The sequence below is a fragment of the Pipistrellus kuhlii genome, unplaced genomic scaffold, assembly GCF_014108245.1.
Source record: "Pipistrellus kuhlii isolate mPipKuh1 unplaced genomic scaffold, mPipKuh1.p scaffold_m20_p_32, whole genome shotgun sequence".
Taxonomy (NCBI): Eukaryota; Metazoa; Chordata; class Mammalia; order Chiroptera; family Vespertilionidae; genus Pipistrellus; species Pipistrellus kuhlii.
Genome location: NW_023425532.1, coordinates 1318823 through 1337755, shown reverse-complemented (window position 1 = coordinate 1337755; position 18933 = coordinate 1318823). Strand labels below are relative to the sequence as shown.

Genomic DNA, 18933 nt, shown 5'->3' with positions numbered 1-18933 from the left:
TCCAGTTTCCTCAGGGCCCCCGGCCCGCCCGCGCCATACGTCATCAGCGCGCGCAGCGCGGGAAAGCCGCGAGCGGCAGAGGCGCCGCCTTCGCCTAACTCCCTCGTTCGCTATCCCGTCTGCTCTCTTGGGTCACCTCAAGGCACAGGGGTTGTGGGTCCGGAGGGCTCCTGAGGTGACTGGACGCGGACGGAGGGCCGGCGGCCGGGGCGGCGGGGACAAAGGCGGCGGCGGGTGGGGGAGGGGCGGGCGCCGCGGCGTCGTGTGGAACGGCGGGCGCGCGCGCTCCGCGCATGCGCAGGCCCGGCCCCGCGTCGCGCGATGATGACGTCGCCGCCGGCCGTTGGCGAGCTCGAGGGAGGAGGAGCTCGCAGGGAGCGCGGCCCTGAGGGTGTGGGCGGGATCGGGGCGGTGAGTAGAGAGGCCGGGCCCAATGGAGGCGCGGGCCTGGGCCCCGGCAGCCCGTCCCAGGTGGCGGGGAGGGGGGCGGCGCCGGTCCTGGGCGGGGTTTGAGGAGAGGCCGCGCGGGGCCTCCGTGCGGAGCTGAAGGGATTGGTCGGCGCTGACGGAGGGGGCGGGGGTTGGCGGGCGGTGGCTGGAATCTGGCCTGAGGGGGTTTGGGAAAACGTCGGGGGTAGGGTTTGGGCGGGGGGTGGGGTTTGGTGGGGGAAAGGGGCCGTTCCCCGAGGAGCGGTGCGGGTTGAAACGTTAAGGGACGGAATCTGGCCTAGAGGAAGGTGCCGGGCGGCGGGGAAGGGGTGAGGTTAGGTGGATCGTGCAGGGTGGAGGGGGGCCGGGGGCCGGGGGCCGCGCCGGGGCTGGCTGCCTGAAAGGGTGGGTGATTTTCCGGGGGGATTGGGTGGAAAAGGCAAGTCTGTGGGGAGGTGGGGTCCGCGCGAGGCTGAGAGGAAGGAAAGAATCTGGGGATGGTTTGGTAGAGCGGAAGGGGCGTGATTTGTTGGAAAAATCGGGCCCTCGAATGGACTGAATCTAGGGGGGTTCATTGCTTTTTGAAAGGGCGAAACTTTGAAAGAAAGAATAGTGTTAAAGGGGTGGAGTCTAGCGGAATGGGCGGGGCCAGGTGGACTAGACATCCCAGTGGAGGGAGAGAGCCCTGAGAGAGAGAGAGAGAGAGAGAGAGAGAGAGAGAGAGAGAGAGAGAGAGTTTTGGAAGGCAGTGGGATAGGATAGCATAAGGGGCGGGGCCTGGGGAGAGGCTGGGGTGTAGGGTCCTCAGCATACCCTAGTCCCTTCAGTCACCTCCACCGCACCCCCTAGAACCACGTCAGGGGTGAAATCTCCCCGACCATGACCTCCACCGGCCAGGATTCCACCACCGCAAGGCAGCGAAGGAGCATACACAGCCCCCAGACGCCCCCCCAGGACGCCAGCATCATCTCGGTGAGGCCCCAGACCCGTCCTGATGAGGGGGAAGGGGAGCAGTGGGCCGTGCAGTGGATTCTGACCTTTCTCTCTGTTTGGCAGAAGCCAGGTGTTAAGAAGGGTACTGGACTCCGCCCCAGCCCCAGGCTGGCAGAGGTGAAGAAGAAAGGCAGAATGAAGAAGCTCAGCCAAGCATCAGAGCAAGACCTAATCGAGGGGATGCAAGGACTGGTAAGAGAGGCCTGGCCATAATTCAGCCTTCTGTGACCATCAAAACCCTGAGGTTCTCCATCTTGGGCATTACGGGATGTTACCTCTGCCTCAGACCCTAAGTGGATCAGTGTCTCCCATTTCTTCCCTGCAGGACCTAACCCTTGAGGCCAAGACACACTCTGGTACTGGCGTGGTGTTTGATGAGCAGCTAAATGACTTCCACTGCCTTTGGGATGACAGGTAAGACTTGACTCCTCCAGCTGTCCCCAAACCACACAAATATGCACACTTCGAGCCATTAGCAAGAACAGATCCTTTCTTGCAGTAGCCTAGAGACTGGCAGCAGATGACTTAGGGAGGTGGGGTGCAGGTTTGAAGGGGTTCTTTTCATTTAGCCAGCAAACATGTATTAAGTGCCTGCTGTGTGCCAGGAGTCGGGGATACAAATGTGTTGGACAAGACAGACAGGGTCCCTTCCCAAGGCGCTGGTAGGTGAGTGGGAGAGCAGATCCTTAACCAGCCAGCAGCAGCATGAAGTGTTTAATACGGGAGGACTTAGGACTATGGGCTTCAAAAGTGTTTAGTAAGGATTTCAGACTAGCATCCAGGGTTCCCAGAAAGTATCCTTGAAAAAGAGACATGTGTGCTGAAACGGAAGAATTCCACCTCCCATTTGCTCACACATGTAAGCCATCAACAAATTCTTTTGTCTCTGAGTGTAAAATGAATTCCGTATCTGACTTCTCGCTGCCACCACCATCATCACTCACCTAAACTGGCAGGGGCCCCTCACTTGTTTCCTGTTTCCACTCTCATCCGTGCTGTCTGTTTTCCACACAGCAGCCTAAAAAAATATGTGCGAGATGATGTTCTCTTTCTTTTTTCTTCTTTAAAAAAAATCTTTATTGTTCAGATTATTACAATTGTTTCTCCCCCCCCCATAGCTCCCCTCCATCTGGTCCCCACTCCACCCTCTGCCCTTACCTCCTCCTCTCCCCTCCCCCCCCCCACCTCATCCATAGATATGTGATTTTTGTCCAGTCTCTTCCCGTACCCCCACACAGACACCCCTTTCCCCCTGAGAATTATCAATCCCCTCCCATTTCTATGCCCTTGATTCTATTATATTCACCAGTTTATTCTGTTCTTCAGATTTTTAATTCAATTGACTTAGATTCACTTGTTGATAGATATGTGATGTTCTCTTTTTTAAAATCTTTCAAGGATAGATCATTATCTCCAAGGTAAAGTTCAAATTCTTCATTTTGGCCTCTTAGGTTCCACGTGACCTGGCTCCACGTCACCTTGGTGACTCCATCAGCCAGTCCTCTTCCTCATTCGTTTCACTTCACTTCACTCACCCTGGGCCCCTTGCTGCTCTTCCAGCATGCCAGGCATTCCCTCAATTCCAGGTCTTCGCCTTGGCCAATCCCTTCTCCAGAGATTCGTTTCTGCCTTCTCTTCTTCCAGTTAACATTCACATCTCAAGGAGACTCTCAGAGAGGACTGTGCCTGGCTACTCCCCCTCCCCCGCCCTTACACTTGATCTTTGAGATCTTCCTAGCTCGTGCCATTGTTTGCTCATTCTACTTACTATGCTTTACCACTTCGGTATCTATCTCCCCTATCCCAATGGAAGACTCAGAGTGGCAAAGGACTTCAGGGACATGGCAGTAGACAAAACAAAGAAACTCTAGTGTGTGTGGAGATCACAGTTTTGAGGGAGAAAACAGATAATAAGACAAAGTAAATGATACAGTGTGTTAGAAACAAAAGTTCTGTGATGCGCAGAAGCACTGAAGCAGGAGGGAGAGGAGCAGAAGGAACAATGGAGGAACTCTTCAGTTTGGGAAAGGATGGTCAAGGAATGCCTCACTGGTATCTGAAGGAGGTGAGGGAGGGAGCCATGAAGATAATGTGGGAGCAGTGTCTAGGCAGCCGGGGAAAGCTAGCTGATAAGATGGGAGCCGTGAGAAAGTTCTGAGAATAAATATTTATCTTTGGTATTGCTATAAAAAAAATGTTGAGTTTAGGTGGGACATGATCTGATTTGGATTTTCCCCAGCGTCTGGCTCCTGTGGGAAGAAAGGATTGTTGGGGGAGTGAGGGCAGAAGTGGGAAGGCCAATGAGGAGCTGACTGGAGTAGCCCAGGTGGGAGATGATGGGAGCAGCAGTGGGGGTAATGCGGAGAGGGGCAGGCCCTGGATATGTTGTGAGAACCAAGCCAACAGGTATCAGGGGTAACTTTGAAGTTTCTGGTGTGCAGTGTTGGATGGAGAAGAAGGCAGGACCAGCTGTGTTGCTCACCAGTGTCTCTGTATATGTCTGTGTGTTCACGTGACTTACCTCTGTCCACCCAGCTTCCCTGAATGCCCTGAGCGGCTCCATGCCATCAAGGAGCAGCTGATCCAGGAGGGCCTCCTGGACCGCTGTGTGTCCTTTCAGGTGAGTTCCCTGGCCAGCGCATTGGGTGGAGGCAGGAGCTGGCAGGATCTGGTTTTGGCCCGCACCTTAGCCCTTTGTTTCTTGTGTCTCCTCAGGCCCGGTTTGCGGAAAAGGAAGAGCTGATGTTGGTTCACAGGTGAATTCTGGTTACCTTGTAGGGACGGGGAGGAGGCTACCCTGGGCCCACCAGGGCAGACCGGATGCTTTGGGAAGGAAGCTCCTGGGCTGTGTGGCTTTGGGCAAGTTGCTGAACTTCTCTGAATCTCATTGTCATCGCCAATAACTGGGGGACTAGTGAATGCAAGTTCCTCAGGAGGGTTTGACATATGTTGCGTGCTTAGAATGGTGCCTGACAAATCAGCAGCCTGATGAGCTATTGTTCTCATTACAATCTGGTATGTAAACAACAGCTTTTAATTGAGGAAGTCTGGCTTGTCCAGGGGTCTGGTACATAAAGGGCTTATCTGGGGAGGAAGCAGGGCCCCAGCTCAGGGCCAAGGAGGGAGGCAGAACCTTGAATCTTATCTTCCCCGTCTGTATCCCCAGCCTGGAATATATAGATCTGATGGAGACAACCCAATACATGAATGAGGGAGAACTGCGAGGCCTCGCTGACACCTACGACTCAGTTTATCTGCATCCGGTAGGGATAAGCACTGTGAGGGCAGAGGGTGGTAGCCATCCTGGGGGTGCCCATCCCTACCTCCCACCCCCACCGCAGGGGAAGCAGCTGCGTGGACAGAGCTGACCTCTCCCTCACTCCCTCTCTGGCTCCCCACTGTCTCTCCAGAACTCATACACCTGTGCCTGCCTGGCCTCAGGCTCCGTCCTCAGGCTGGTGGATGCGGTCCTGGGGGCTGAAATCAGGAATGGCATGGCTATTGTCAGGTAGGACCTGTCAGCATTTGGGTTTTTACGATAAAAAAAAAAAATTTTCTTCCGTCCATTGTAAAATGTATGGACAATGGGTAGTATATTTGTAAGGGTAGGGTATTTGCATGCTTAAAATGCAAATGGGCGTACAAGAAAAAGTCTCCCTCCCACCCCGTCCCCCAGGCACATGCTTCCTCTCCTCGAGGTAGTCACTGTAACCAGGAACTCATGTGTGCCCCAGAAATAGTCTGCGTTCTCACGGAGTAAATACCATATTTCGTTGATTCTGAGACGCATATTTGTCATATTGGTAACATCTTGAAATTCAGATGCATCTTGTAAACAGTGGCATCTTAGAATTCAGTTGGCAGCAGTTTCTGCTTTGTTGTCGGCATGTAAAAATCACAGTGCATCTTATCATTGTTGGCACCCTAAGAACTGATGAAAGGCAGAAGATGGAGCCTTTCTCCTTCCTCCCTATTTTAGGGGAGGGCTCCAGCATTCAAGATGTTCCCTTCCATCCCAGGCATTTTCCACTTAGCCATTTCAGAAAGCTACTCTCTCACTGTGCAGCCTAGACCCATGTAGAACGCCACTGTGCCACAGCAAGTTAACCAGCTCCCTGCTGTTGGGCGTTTTATTTCTCCCCAATCATTTTTTTCCAAAAAATGCTGCACAAATATTGTTGTCCATTTATAAGCATGTGATTTTATCCTTTTTGCTATATAGGCTGTGGGCTAAGTCCTCAGAGCAAAATGACTAGGTGTGAGGGTATATACACTGCTAATTTTAAGGAACATTATCAAGTTTCCTTCAAAGAGAGAGCAGTAAACTGGGGGTGAGAGTCTAAGGGCCCCAGTTACTCAGTTCCTGGCAGATTGGTAGGCATCAGCACTTGGGGGTTGTGGGGGGGGTTGGTGGTCTAACGGGATTAGAGAGCGAGGGAGAGTCCGTTCCTCTGCAGAGGAGGAGTCCCCAATCTGTGGCTTTCCCTGTCCTGCCTAGGCCTCCCGGACACCATGCCCAGCACAGTCTTATGGATGGATACTGCATGTTCAACCACGTGGCCGTGGCTGCTCGCTATGCTCAGCAGAAGCATGGCATTCAGAGGTCAGCAGCAAGTAGCAGGGCAACGGTGATGGGGGTGGCACAGGTGGGGTAGCCTGGTGGGGGCATTTCCCCAGGTGCACCTGGACGATCTTTTACAACGCCCCCTTCTCTTCTGCTCACAGGGTCCTCATTGTGGATTGGGATGTGCACCATGGTCAAGGAACACAGTTTACCTTTGACCAGGACCCCAGGTATGCCCCCACATGCCACCTCAGATGCTAGATTCCCAGCCACCCCCCACCCTTAGAGGCCCAACCAGAAGGGGCCAGGAGGGAAGGGGAGGCATTCACGTTACATTGGGCCTGCCCTGGGACCAGGTTCTGTGCTGCTCTCTGCGTATCCGAACTCTTAATTTCACTGAGGCAGGGACTGTTGAGTTCCCCATTTTACAGATGGGTGAACTGAGGCTTACAGGTTCACACAGAGAAGAATGGGAAGAGATGAGATTTGCTTCACAAACATTTAGAGATCTTGCTTACCAATTTACCCTGAAGCTGGAGTGAACCTCAAATTACTACATCATTTTATTTATTTAAAACATTAAATAAGCCCAGCTGGTGTGACTGAGTGGTTTAGCATTGACCCATGAACCAAGAGGTCACTAGTTCGATCCCCAGTCAGGGCACATGCCTGGGTTACAGGAAGCAGCTGGTCGATGTTTCAATCTCTATCTCTCTCCCTTCCTCTCTCTCTAAAACCAATAAAATACAATTTTTAAAAAATTAAAGAAGCCCTGGCTGGTGTGGCTCAGTTGGTTGGAGAATCATTCCATGCACCAAAGGGGCATGGGTTTGATTCCTGGTCAGGGCACATACCCCTTGTCAGGGTGCATGCGGGAGGCAGCCAATTGATATTTCTCACATTGGAATTTCTCTATCTCTTCCTTTCTCTCTCTAAAATCAATTTTAAGAATTTATAAAAAATAATGCAGAACTGTCTATAGCATTGACTCTCCTATAATTCCTATCACCTCAAAAATAATTGTTGATAGTTTATGTTATATCCTTATGGAATTTTTCATATACATATATAAATATTCATTATCATCATTATTAATACACTGCCTAATGGGGTAATCTTCTACATCAAGCCTGTCAGATTCAAAGGCTGACAGAGGCCAAATAAATAAGGTTTAAGTTTACAAAACAAAAGCTCCAATTTTCATAGAAACATAGGTTTATATTTCTGTAGAGACATGCTGAATACAAAGGGCTGAAATAAATGAGTCATCATTAACATAAAATAGAACATTTTAATAAAAAGTAATATTTTTTCTTGAACATTAACTTACCAGACACTGAATAACTGCACAAATTAAGAAGCGTAATGCAAATAAAACTATTTTTCTTGTTCTCCGAAAGCAAAATATTTCCTGTTGTGCACACCACACAAGTCAGTACAAGACTAATGATGTGGCAACTGGCTGCTAAAATAATTTGCTTGTTAGTATTAGTGAAGAGAAATTAGTGGAGAGAAAAGGAAAAAGAATGCAACACGATTATAGTAACCAGTCATTATCGAACATTATAGTTCGTTATTAATAATTCTGTATAACAGGATATTTTAAATAAGTTACAAAACTTTTATTAAAACATTTCTTACATGCTGTTATATTGTCTGGGCCGCAAAAATATTCATTGTGGGCTGCATGCAGCCTGTGGGCTGTGAGTTTGACATGCTTGCTCTACATGGTCTGTGGCCATTTGCTTTTCGCATTTAACAGCATGTGGTAGACACTGCTCCATGTTAATACTTCTAAAAAGAACCTCCTTCTTTGTAAGGGCTGTACAGTATGCCATGGTATGGCTGTACCTCTGGTCACTTAACTCTGGGGCATACACGATGCTTCCCAGGTTTTGCTATTACAATTCTACAGTGAATAGTATGGTAAATATTTAATTTTACACTCTGAGTATATCTATAGGATGAATTTCCTGTCATGGGTTACTGGGTCAGAGGGTTGGCATGCTTTAAAGTCTGGGATCTGCTGCCAGATTTTCCTCCAGAAAGAGCAGCAGCTTACCCTTCCAGCAGAAAGTGATTGAACTAGTCCTCAGTAGGAGACACTACTGAGTAATTTTTGTTTATCCAGTCTTCTGTTAAACAGACTGTGTAGAATCCACTTCTTCCCGTAGATCCTGAGCTCCCATGGCCATTATCTAATCTAGATTGGCTGTTCTGTAGACATTGCTTTATTATTTTCTAGCTTTCAGTGTGGCTGACAGACGTCTGATGTCAGTGTGATTTTCATTTCTTTCTGAGTAATCTGATTTGTATAAATGAAAGAATTTATCCATGCTCTTCTGTCTCCCTTCTCCCCATCTCTCTGTCTCTTAACTCCCAACAGCAGGATTTTGGGGTGGGGACAAGTTGGACAGTCCTTAAAAGACCATTATGAAGACAAGGAAAATTAAAGCAAAGTAGTTAAAAGAAAGAAGTAAACTTAGTGAATGGGCCATTGGGAGAGCTGGTTATTCAGGACTGATTTTGTGTGCAGTGACCTGGAACTGTGCTTGATTTCTCCAGAAGGGAAACCCCAGGTCACCCCGTGGGCCCCCGGAGCCTCAAAGTACTTTGCAGGGATTTGTTGAAGTCTCTCATTGTCTGAATCCTTTCTCCCATTCTGCCTTTCTGGGTGGATACTTGTTTAACATTCCTTTAATGTCTTTTGACTGGGGTCGTAGCAGAGTGGGGAGGTAAACCTGTGCTATCAGTTCATCATTCCTTCACTGGAAGTGAGACTTATTTTCTTTATTTATTTTAATTTTAATTTATTTATAATTATTTGGAGAGAGAGAGGAGTGGGGAGGGAAAGAGAGGCATTGATTTGTTGTTCCACTTATTTATGCATTCATTGGTTGATTCTTTTTACTTATTGACTTTTAGAGACAGAGTAAGGAAGGGAGAGAAAGAAATATTGATCTGTTATTCCACTTACATATGCATTCATTAGTTGATTCTTATATGTGCACTAACTGGGGATCGAACCCGCAACCTTGGCATATCAGGATGATGCTCTAAACAACCCAGCTACCCGGCCAGGACCAGTTAAACTTATTTTAAAACTTTATACGCTTAGTTTACTGAGTGTTAGTTCTCTTAATTCTGGTGGCTCTCTTGTGGGGTTGCCTTTCTTCAAATCTTTCTTTCATTATTTTCTCTCCCTGATAATAATCTTTATGTCCTGTGGGGTATTCCTCTCCCTTTAATGGCTAACTTAGTAAAAAAAAAAAAAAAAGTTTAGAACTGGTATTTACCTATCAGAGTAAAAATAAAATAAAACTCAATCCTTTCCCCAGCTAATCAATACCAGAGCTTTCATATAAATTTCCCTAATCCTAATACATTTTTCTGAATTTCATAAATATTTTTTTGTCAATTTTATTAAATTGTATGACTACATTGTTAGCATTCATTAAAATGGGACTGTCATGCATTTCCCTAAAAGGGAAGAAAGCTGCCTTAAATCCTTCCTGGAACAAGGCAGGGAGCGATGAACCGATGGATGGGTGGATGGATAGGAGATTATTCATTTGGATTGCCTCAATCAGGATTAAGCCCTCCCACGGCCCGCTGGAGGGACCATTGTGTTTTTTCAATATCTGTCCTGTGTGGCAATCCCCCTCACTGCTCTGAGTGCTCTGCTTCTCACCTACACAATAAAAGAAGTACTAGAGGTGGCCGTAAGGTATTGTGCAGAGGGAATTGTCCCCTCACTGGCCACATAGAGCCCTCGCCAGCACCCCCACTCCAGTTCCACACACACAACAGCTCCTACCTCCAACCTCCCAGTCTCCCACTTTATTTAGGAGAAACCAAGCTCCCGAGCCTGGCCTGATGCCCTGGGCAGCCGCAGCTGGCTCCCACCAATGCAAAGCCCCATATGGGCCTCCACAGTCACAGGGTTTGTCCTACTGTTACCACCTTGGACACAGGGACAGGTGGGTGGGCGGGCATGACCTAGTGTCCCCACGGGGTAAGGAGCTCTCAGGGGCTAAGATAGATCCACTCTCAGGATCTCTGAGAAAGACCTGGTTGGGCATTGAGGGGGCAGCAGTGTTTGCCGAGGGAGGCGTTCCAGTAAGAGATGAAATGAATGAGTGATGAAATAGGTAAACATGAAAAAATGAATGACTTTGAATTAAAGATTTAATAGGGAAAATAATGAGAAAATGAATGGGTGGTTGAACAGCTGTGGTAGCTGTATTTTGGGAGTGCCTGGTGCATTGACTCCTCAATCCCCCGATCTCTTTCTCTCTGCCCCAGTGTGCTCTATTTTTCCATCCACCGCTATGAGCAGGGTCGCTTCTGGCCCCACCTGAAGGCCTCTAACTGGTCCACCACTGGTTTTGGCCACGGCCAGGGATATACCATCAATGTGCCTTGGAACCAGGTCAGTGTCTGCCCACCTGTTGCCCCCAGAGTGAAGCTCACCCTGCCCTTCAGTGGTTCAAGACAGAGGGCAGTGTGTCCCATCTCACCACCGTGTGCCTCTGCCTGCAGATTGGGATGCGAGATGCCGACTACATCGCTGCTTTCCTGCAAATCCTGCTGCCGGTCGCCCTTGAGGTCCGGGGGTCTGGGATGATTTGGTGCAGGGTGACAGTGAGGGGTGGGCCATGAGGACAGGTGGCCTCATGTAGTCCTTTCCCCCCTCAGTTCCAGCCCCAGCTGGTTCTGGTGGCCGCTGGATTTGATGCCCTCCAAGGGGACCCCAAGGTAAGGCGGGCTCTCTGGAATGGCAGGTAGGCAGAGGGGGCTGCTTGGAGCCAGACTGACTCTCCATGTCTTCCCAGGGTGAAATGGCCGTCACTCCCGCTGGGTTTTCCCAGCTCACCCATCTGCTCATGGGTCTGGCAGGAGGCAGGCTGATCCTGTCTCTGGAGGTGAGTGACTCACTTCCGTCTCAGAGCCCGTAAATCCTAGAGGACATAATAACAAAGCTTGCAAAGTCCAGCATGAGTTCCTATCCCAGCATTTCCGCTTCCTCACTGGACAGCCTCGCCTAAGTCACTGGACTTGTGTGATAATAGTAGTAGTCATGTCAAAGCACTGTTTAGTGAGTGAAAGGAAGTCACCTTCTAAGTTCTTTGTTGCTCAACATGTAGTCAGCACCCTAGTGGTCATGTTACTACTACTCTTCTCTGGTAACATCTGGCTCTTCCCTAACTTGCTCACCCTATTCTCCCAGGGTGGCTACAATCTCCGCTCCCTGGCTGAGGGAGTCAGCGCCTCACTGCACACTCTTCTGGGTGACCCCTGCCCCATGCTCGAGTACCCCGGGGCCCCCTGCCGGAGGTAAGCTCAGATGGTAGAGGGAGAAAATGGTGCCCTCACTGCCCACCTTGGGGCTATCTGGTCACTCTTTCCCTTCCCCTGCCCTCCAGTGCCCAGGCATCCCTGTCCTGCGCTCTGAAAGCCCTGGCGCCCTTCTGGGAGATCCTTGTGAGATCAGGTAGGAGGCAGGAGCAGGTTTAATGGGGGCGTGGGGATCAGGGATGGAATGAGCCGTGGGGTAAGACTGTCTTCTAGAACCTACTCTGACTTTCCGGGCTGCCTTGGTGGGAGAGGGTCAGTCCCTCTCTCTCACTGGGTCCTGGTTTCAGGCCTCTTCCCCCCCCCCCCCTTTTTACGTTTGAGTAAACTGGGTTACTGAGTATTACATGACTCAGGGCGGGGGAGTAGGGTGAGTGTCATCTCCCCTTGCAGGTGACTCCGTGGACGAGGACAACGAAGATGGAGACAACGAGGAGGAGGAAGAGGAGGGAACATGGCCGCCTCCTGCGCTCCCAATACCAATGTGGCCAATGTTTCAGACTCGCACCGGGCTGGTCTATGACCAGCGGATGATGGATCACTACAACATGTGGGACAAGTAAGCGACTGGAGCACTGGGCTGAGTGTAAGTGGGCAGGGGTTTCCCCCCCCTCAAGCATTGAGCCCTGCCTCTGTCCCCACCTCCCAGCCAACACCCCGAGGTGCCCCAGCGTGTCTCCCGGATCATGTGCCGTCTGGAGGAGCTGGGCATTGCGGGGCGCTGTCTCATGCTGCCCGCACGTCCTGCCACAGACGCCGAGCTGCTCACCTGCCATAGGTCAGACTCTCGTGCCTGGGGGTGGGATGGGGCCTCGGTGCACACATGCCACCTGGGAGCTGGAGCCTGGGTATGAGTTGCTGCTGGGGGTCGCAAGAGGGGCCTTGGAGGGGGCCGAACCACGTGGCCATTCCTGATGCCCGCTCTGTGCCTCCAGTGCTGAGTACGTGGCTCGTCTACGGGCCACAGAGAAAATGAGAACCCGGGAGCTGTACCGTGAGAGTGCCAGCTTTGACTCCATCTACATCTGCCCCAGCACCTTTGCCAGTGCCCAGTTGGCCACTGGTGCCACATGCTGCCTTGTGGAGGCTGTGCTGGCAGGAGAGGTATGGCTGCTTTGGGATGGGGCTCTGGCTGGGAGACGCGGTCCTGGGGGAGGGAGAGGCCACTCTGAGGAAAGGGGGGTGAGGAGGACAGCCCTGCTCACCCCCGGCCTTGCTCAGGGCGATGTGGCTGCAGGATCGGCCCCCAGCAGCTGGTAGTGGGAGGGAGGGGAGAGAACAAGCAAGGGGACATGGAGAAGGGAAGCAGTGAGGACAGTGGTTTGACCTTGGCTCCCTGCTCCTCCCCCCAGGTTTTGAATGGCGTTGCCCTGGTGCGCCCTCCGGGTCACCATGCAGAGCAGGATGCTGCTTGCGGTTTCTGCTTTTTCAACTCTGTGGCTGTGGCCGCTCGCCATGCCCAGGCCATCAGTGGGCATCCACTGCGGTGAGGACTCCCTGCCACCACCCCCCAGCTCAGTGCTGACTCAGCAGGTCCCCTATTCAGCCCCCAGGACTTACCCAGAGATAGCCAAGGGTCTGGCCTCAGTGCTTCCTTGGAGAAGACCCCAACATTGTGGTATCCAGGTGGTATGAACCAGGACCTGGGTCCCTTCCCAGATTTCCGGCCCCTGACGACTGTCCGGGCAGAACCCAGGGTCCAAGCCCCATGCCAACCCACAGAGGGCCTGGGTCTAGCTTGAGAACTTGTTCGGGACCCAGCCTCAGCTGCCATCCTTACTTCGATAGGAACCGCAGGCTTGCCCCCAACACTTTCCCTAGGGACTCAGGATCTGGCCACCCACAGTGTATGCCCCGGCAGACAGGTCCCAGGGTCTGGCCCTGCCTTCTCCCAGGGGGCCCGTGTCCTGGGTAACTGACAAGCTCTCGGTCCTCAGGATCCTGATTGTAGACTGGGATGTGCATCACGGCAATGGAACTCAGCACATATTTGAGGAGGACCCCAGGTGAGGGGCTGGGCCTGGGGGTAGGTGCGGTCAGGGAGGTGGGTGCGCCATGCTTCAGGGGTGCCAGGCTGCTAACCAGGCATGGACCCCTCCCCACCCTGTTTCTGGCAGTGTGCTCTACATTTCCCTGCACCGCTATGATTATGGCACCTTCTTTCCCATGGGGGATGAGGGCGCCCCCAACCAGGTGGGCCGGGCCGCAGGCACAGGCTTCACCGTCAACGTGGCCTGGAATGGGCCTCGCATGGGGGACTCTGAGTACCTGGCTGCCTGGCATCGTCTGGTGCTGCCCATTGCCTATGAGGTACGCTTCAGGATGGATGTGACCCGGCTGTGTGGACAGCAGTGCGTGCACATGTGTCTGACTTCCGGGTGACTGATCCTGTGGGACAAACAGCAAGGGTGGGGTGGGGGGGCTGTGATGGCCTTTGCATATGTGACTGCCTTCTCTGCGTGCAACTGTGAGGAACTTCCTGGTGTGTGGGGTGGTCTTCGTGTTCCCAGCTGTGTGTCCTGTGTGTATACCATCACCAGTGGCTGTCTGTATGTGATGGTGGCCCCAAGTGACTGCTCTCTCTGTAGAATTGCATGTGCAAACTGGGGAGGGGTTTGAGTACATGTGAGATACTGCACAAGCAGCTGTTTCTACCACTTCTGTGTCATGCATGCTCTTTCTGTGACAGCCGGTTAGTGACTTTCTGCACATGGAAGGCTGTGTGCGACAGTCATCTTTCTGGCTGTTTGTGTCTATCTCTGACTGGAGGTGGCCTGTATCAGATTTGCCTGGTTCTGCATGAGTGGCTGTATGTAACCACCTTTTCCATGTGTAAACTGTGTCTGTCTGTGGCAGACTGTGTGTGTGGCTAACTCAGAATGCTGATACATGCGTCATCTCTGACCTTTGTGCAGATGCACATGTTCAGATATGTGCATGTGTCTGATGCACAGTGGCTGTGACTACCTTCTGTGTGTGTGACTATGTGTGTAAGTGACCAACTGTGTGTGTGTGTGTGTGTGTGTGTGTGTGTGTGTCTGACTTGTTACCATGTAGTGATGGCACATATACGGTTGTATCTGTGCAGGGGTGACTGGATTACTGTCCCCTCTATGAGAAACTGTATGTACATGACTAGTAGGACGTGCAGTCCCATCCAAAGGTGACCATCTTCTGTGTGTGGCATTTGATTGTCATTTTCTGTGATGGAAGTACGTGTGCACTTGTCTTTGGCACCATATATATAAAACCTTGTAACTTCTGCACATGTATCACATGTTTGACCCAGGGAGAGGAGTCTCTATCTCTTTCTCACCCTTGGGCATGTGTGTGATGACATCTCTCTCTCTCTCTCTCTCTCTCTCTCTCTCTCTCTCTCTGTGTGTGTGTTTCATGTCACCATTTCTTGATGGCTGAGTTTTCACGTCTCAGGACTCTGCCTCTAGTCCCCATCTGCCCATTCCTAGTGTTCCGTGTCTCTAAATCTGGGTCTGATATGTCCTTAACTGTCCATCTTCTCCATGTCTGTCTGTCGTGTGTCTCTGTGTCTTTCCTCCCTGGTTTCAGGGCTCTGATCTCTTGTTTCCCAGACTCTAACTCCCATGTCTCAGTGCCTCTGGATCTACCTCACCGACTATATACCCAAGCCCGCCTCCTCTCACGTCCGTGCATTTCTCTTCTCCCTACCTCAGTTTAACCCAGAATTGGTGCTGGTCTCAGCTGGCTTTGATGCAGCATGGGGAGACCCGCTGGGGGGCTGCCATCTGTCACCTGAGGGCTATGCCCACCTCACTCACCTGCTGATGGGCCTTGCCAGTGGCCGGATCATCCTAATCCTAGAGGTAACTCCCTCGGTCCCTCTTTCCACTCTGGGGGTGGTTGGGAAGACTTGCAGTCCTGCCCTTGCTGCCAGCTGGCTGCAACACTGAGGGCGATTTCCTAAAATCTCCTTTGAGTGTCCACACCTGGCATTGTTGGCACATCCTGGACATTAATAATAACACCAGCATTAACCACTTCCATTGAGTGCTTACTATGAGCAAGACACTCTTCTGACACTTTACTGGCATTGTTAATTCATTGACAAAGCAGCCTTCTGAGGTGAGGTCCACTGACCTCGTCATTTTCCTCTCAAGATCAGGGAAACTGAGGCACGGAGAGATATAGTGACTAGTCAGAAGCCACACGTTTAATAGTGGCAGAGCCAGGGCTTGAATCGAAGCAGCCTGACCCCAGAGCCTGTCCTTTTCACCACTACTTGAACTATCTCTATCCAGTTTAAACTCACTGACTTTTTGTAAATGATTCCGTGTTCCCACGCCCTGGGCCTCAATCTCCTCATCTGTAAGATGGGGCTGGCTAATCTTGGAAGAGTGCCTAGCATACGGTAAGCACTGTAGAAGTGCTACAGCTTCTGATGGTTATGCACTATTAATACACTAGCAGTTTTATATGTTTGTTTTCACTAAGTCGCAGAGAGATTGATTGATCGGCTAGTAAAAATTATCTCAGTGTGCCCAGGCTGCCTGTGGCACTGCAGGGTGATGGTTAAGAACATGGACTCTCACCAGACAGCGTAGGTTCTGAGCCCAGCGCTGCCTCTTCTCAGCTGTTAGGACCTCAGACAAGTCATCTAACCACTCTGAGCCTCAGCTTCTTTATCTGTAATAGCAGCAGAGACTGGTTTCCTATAGAGTGTGAGAAAAGGGGCTCCCATACCAGTTAGGACAGGGGTACATGTGGAGAGAAAGACCAGCTGTTCTGTGCTAGGTTTGGGGAAGGGGTGTCTGTGGGTTCCTGTACCGTGAAGACACATTCCTACACAGATTGAGCATGCGTGGTTTGAGGACTGAGTTAATAGCATAAGATCCTTAGAGTAGGGCCTAGCATGCAGCAAGTACGTAATGAACAGCAGCTATTACTGATATTACTATCAGCATTATTGTTCTGGTGGTTATTATCTTGCACTTCACATCACAGTTTATCCCCCTCAACAACAACCTCTCACAGTGGGTACTGCCATCTGGCAAACGTGGGTTCTCTTCACTTGTCCCAGTTGCCACCTTCTAGGCTTGCAGGGCCCTGAGGCGGGATTGGGAAGCAGGACATCATGCCTCCCAAATTCCCTGAGGACACTCCATCATACCTTCCACTCTCTTTCTCCTGAAAAAGGGTGGCTATAACCTGGCCTCCATCTCCGAGTCCATGGCTTGCTGTACCCGCACCCTCCTTGGGGACCCGCCACCCGTGCTGACCCTGTCTCGGCCCCCACTGTTAGGGGCCCTGGAATCAATCACTGATACCATCCTAGTCCATCGCAGATACTGGCGCAGCTTGCGGACCACGAGTGAGTGGGCATGGGGAATTGGGGACAGTGAGGGTCTAGGGAGGGCAGGGATTAGAGGCAGGAGAGGGGATAGCACCCATACTCAAGGATGTCCCTCCCGTGGTTTCAGAGATGGAAGACAAGGAAGAACCCTTCAGTTCTAAGCCGGTCACCAAGGAGGCACCCCAAGCAGCCAATCCTGGGCCAGCTAAGAAGCTAGAAGAGAACATTCTGGATGAAAGCCTGGGGAAGGCCACATCAGCAGCATCTGCGCAAGAGTCCACTCCACCTGTTGTGGAGCTCACTCAGGACCAGCCCTCACAGGCAGCCTCGGGGGGAGCTATGCTGGACCATACCACCTCCGAGGCAGCCACACAGAACCAGACTACCTCAGAGGCCGCCGCGGGGGAAGCCGCGCTGGACCAGACCACCACAGAGGAGGCTGTGGGAGGAGCCAAGTTGAGCCAAACCCCTCAAGCCTCAAGCACTGACAACCAGACTCCTCCTACCTCACCTGTGCCAGGAGCCACCTCCCAGATCTCCCTCAGTACGCTGATCGGGAATCTCAGGACCTTGGAGCTAGACGACAAGGCTCAGGTAAGGCCCACCGGCACACGCAGGTAGAGGGAAGAAGGGGGCAAGAATCAGGACCCAGATGCATCTCTTGCCTCTGTATCCAGGAGGCCCCAGAGTCTGAGGCCCCAGAAGAGGAGGGGCTACCAGAGGCAGCTGGAGGTCGAGACATAGATGACTCCGTGCCATTGCAGGCCTTTGGGAACATTGACCAGGTGAGCTCAGGGAGTGGACGGAACTGTGGCTTCCTTCTTTTCCCCGGGTGTGCCTCCAGTAGGAGCATGTGACGCAGGGACATCTAATGGGGAGATAAGACCCTACCTTACTCCGTTTCACCCACCTGTGCCATGTTCCCTCCCCCCAGGCCACGTTTTACGCTGTGACACCACTGGCCTGGTGTCCCCATTTGGTGGCAGTACGCCCCCTTCCTGAGGCAGGCTTGGATGTGACCCAACCTTGTCAGGACTGTGGAGCACCTCAGGAGAACTGGGTGTGTCTGTCTTGCTACGAGGTATGCAGCAGAGAATGGGGATGGGGCTGAGGTTGGCCCAGGGACAAACCACAGGTGGGTGCTGATCCCTGCCCAACGTTCCCTCCCTCCCTCAGGTCTACTGCAGCCGTTACATCAATGCCCACATGGTCCGGCACTACGAAAGCTCAGGCCACCCACTGGTCCTCAGCTACACTGACCTGTCTACCTGGTGTTACCCATGTCAGGCCTATGTTCACCACCAGGTGAGCCCCAGGCAGGAGCCTCTAATGTGTACACACTCACTCCCGCCACACACACCCCTTCTGTGATCGGATAAGGGGGCGATGGAGGCCCTTCTGCGTGTGGGCTGGTCCAGGAGACAGGGTGGTTAAGGGCTGGAGTGGGGGCAGCCTCCTGGCTGAGGTAGAGGGGGTCCTCACTCTTTCTTCCCACTCTCTCTTGCCTCCTCCTCAGACTCTCCTAGAGGTGAAGAACGTCGCCCACCAGAACAAGTTCGGGGAAGACATGCCCCACTCACACTAACTCCCAACGTGCTCCTCTGCTCCGCCTTCCGAGGCCCAAGATAGACCAGCGTTAGTTCGTTCCAACTTGTACCTTGGACGAGGGGCAGCTTCATCCATCCTTCCTGAAACCCCTTTCCAACCCCCCAAGGGTGCTGATTGAAGTTTAAATACCTGTTAAGAGGACTGTGATGGTTAATTGTAGCTCCCCCCTGCCCACCGACTGCTCTAGGGGCTCCCGTCTGTTCTGCCCCGGAGAGAACGGGATAGCTTAGTTGCCTCAGAGGGGGCTGATATCAAGAAGATGATACTCTGGAGGGAGTGGGAAGCAAGGGGCAGGTATAGTGGGGTTGCATATGTAATAAAGTACAAGCTGTTACAAAACCTGGTGGAAGCCGTTTTTATTGACTGTTTTCATTGATTTTTAGAGAACAAGAAAGGGAGAGAGAGAAACATCGATCGGATGCCTCCTGCATGCCCCCTGTGGGGTATCAAGCACACAACCCAGTCACATGCCCTGACCAGGAATTGAACCCACAACCTTTCAGTGCACAGGACCATGTTCAACCAACTGAGCCACACTGGCCAGGCCTGGAGAAAGCCTTTAATCATGTAGGAGGAGAACCCCACACTCCTGGCCAACAGGACATAGGTGTTTGTCAGGTCAACCCCCTGCTCACAGCGTGACTGGCTCCACTAT

General features: G+C 51.9%; 1 protein-coding gene across 8 annotated transcripts; it reads left to right on the top strand.

The window, feature by feature from the left end:
• The first annotated feature begins 51 nt into the window (after nucleotides 1-51).
• On the top strand, nucleotides 52-18617 carry HDAC6 (histone deacetylase 6). Of its 8 annotated transcripts, none has more exons than XM_036460537.2 (29): nucleotides 52-175; nucleotides 1279-1401; nucleotides 1486-1614; nucleotides 1748-1836; nucleotides 3958-4042; nucleotides 4138-4178; nucleotides 4589-4685; nucleotides 4833-4930; nucleotides 5921-6025; nucleotides 6148-6216; nucleotides 10292-10418; nucleotides 10529-10594; nucleotides 10685-10744; nucleotides 10822-10911; nucleotides 11217-11323; nucleotides 11413-11480; nucleotides 11735-11900; nucleotides 11991-12119; nucleotides 12277-12445; nucleotides 12694-12827; nucleotides 13279-13347; nucleotides 13459-13651; nucleotides 15034-15183; nucleotides 16514-16688; nucleotides 16798-17264; nucleotides 17348-17455; nucleotides 17605-17751; nucleotides 17847-17975; nucleotides 18187-18617. In XM_036460537.2, exons 2-29 carry the CDS (start codon nucleotides 1309-1311, stop codon nucleotides 18253-18255), a joined length of 3429 nt encoding a protein of 1142 aa, XP_036316430.1. In that variant the 5' UTR covers nucleotides 52-175; nucleotides 1279-1308; the 3' UTR covers nucleotides 18256-18617. The 8 variants fall into 8 exon arrangements, with proteins under 8 accessions (XP_036316430.1, XP_036316429.1, XP_036316424.1 ...); XM_036460536.1 differs by lacking the exon at nucleotides 52-175 and adding an exon at nucleotides 628-737 and having other exon boundaries at nucleotides 1489-1614; XM_036460531.1 differs by lacking the exon at nucleotides 52-175 and adding an exon at nucleotides 628-737.
• Nucleotides 18618-18933: the final 316 nt, after the last annotated feature.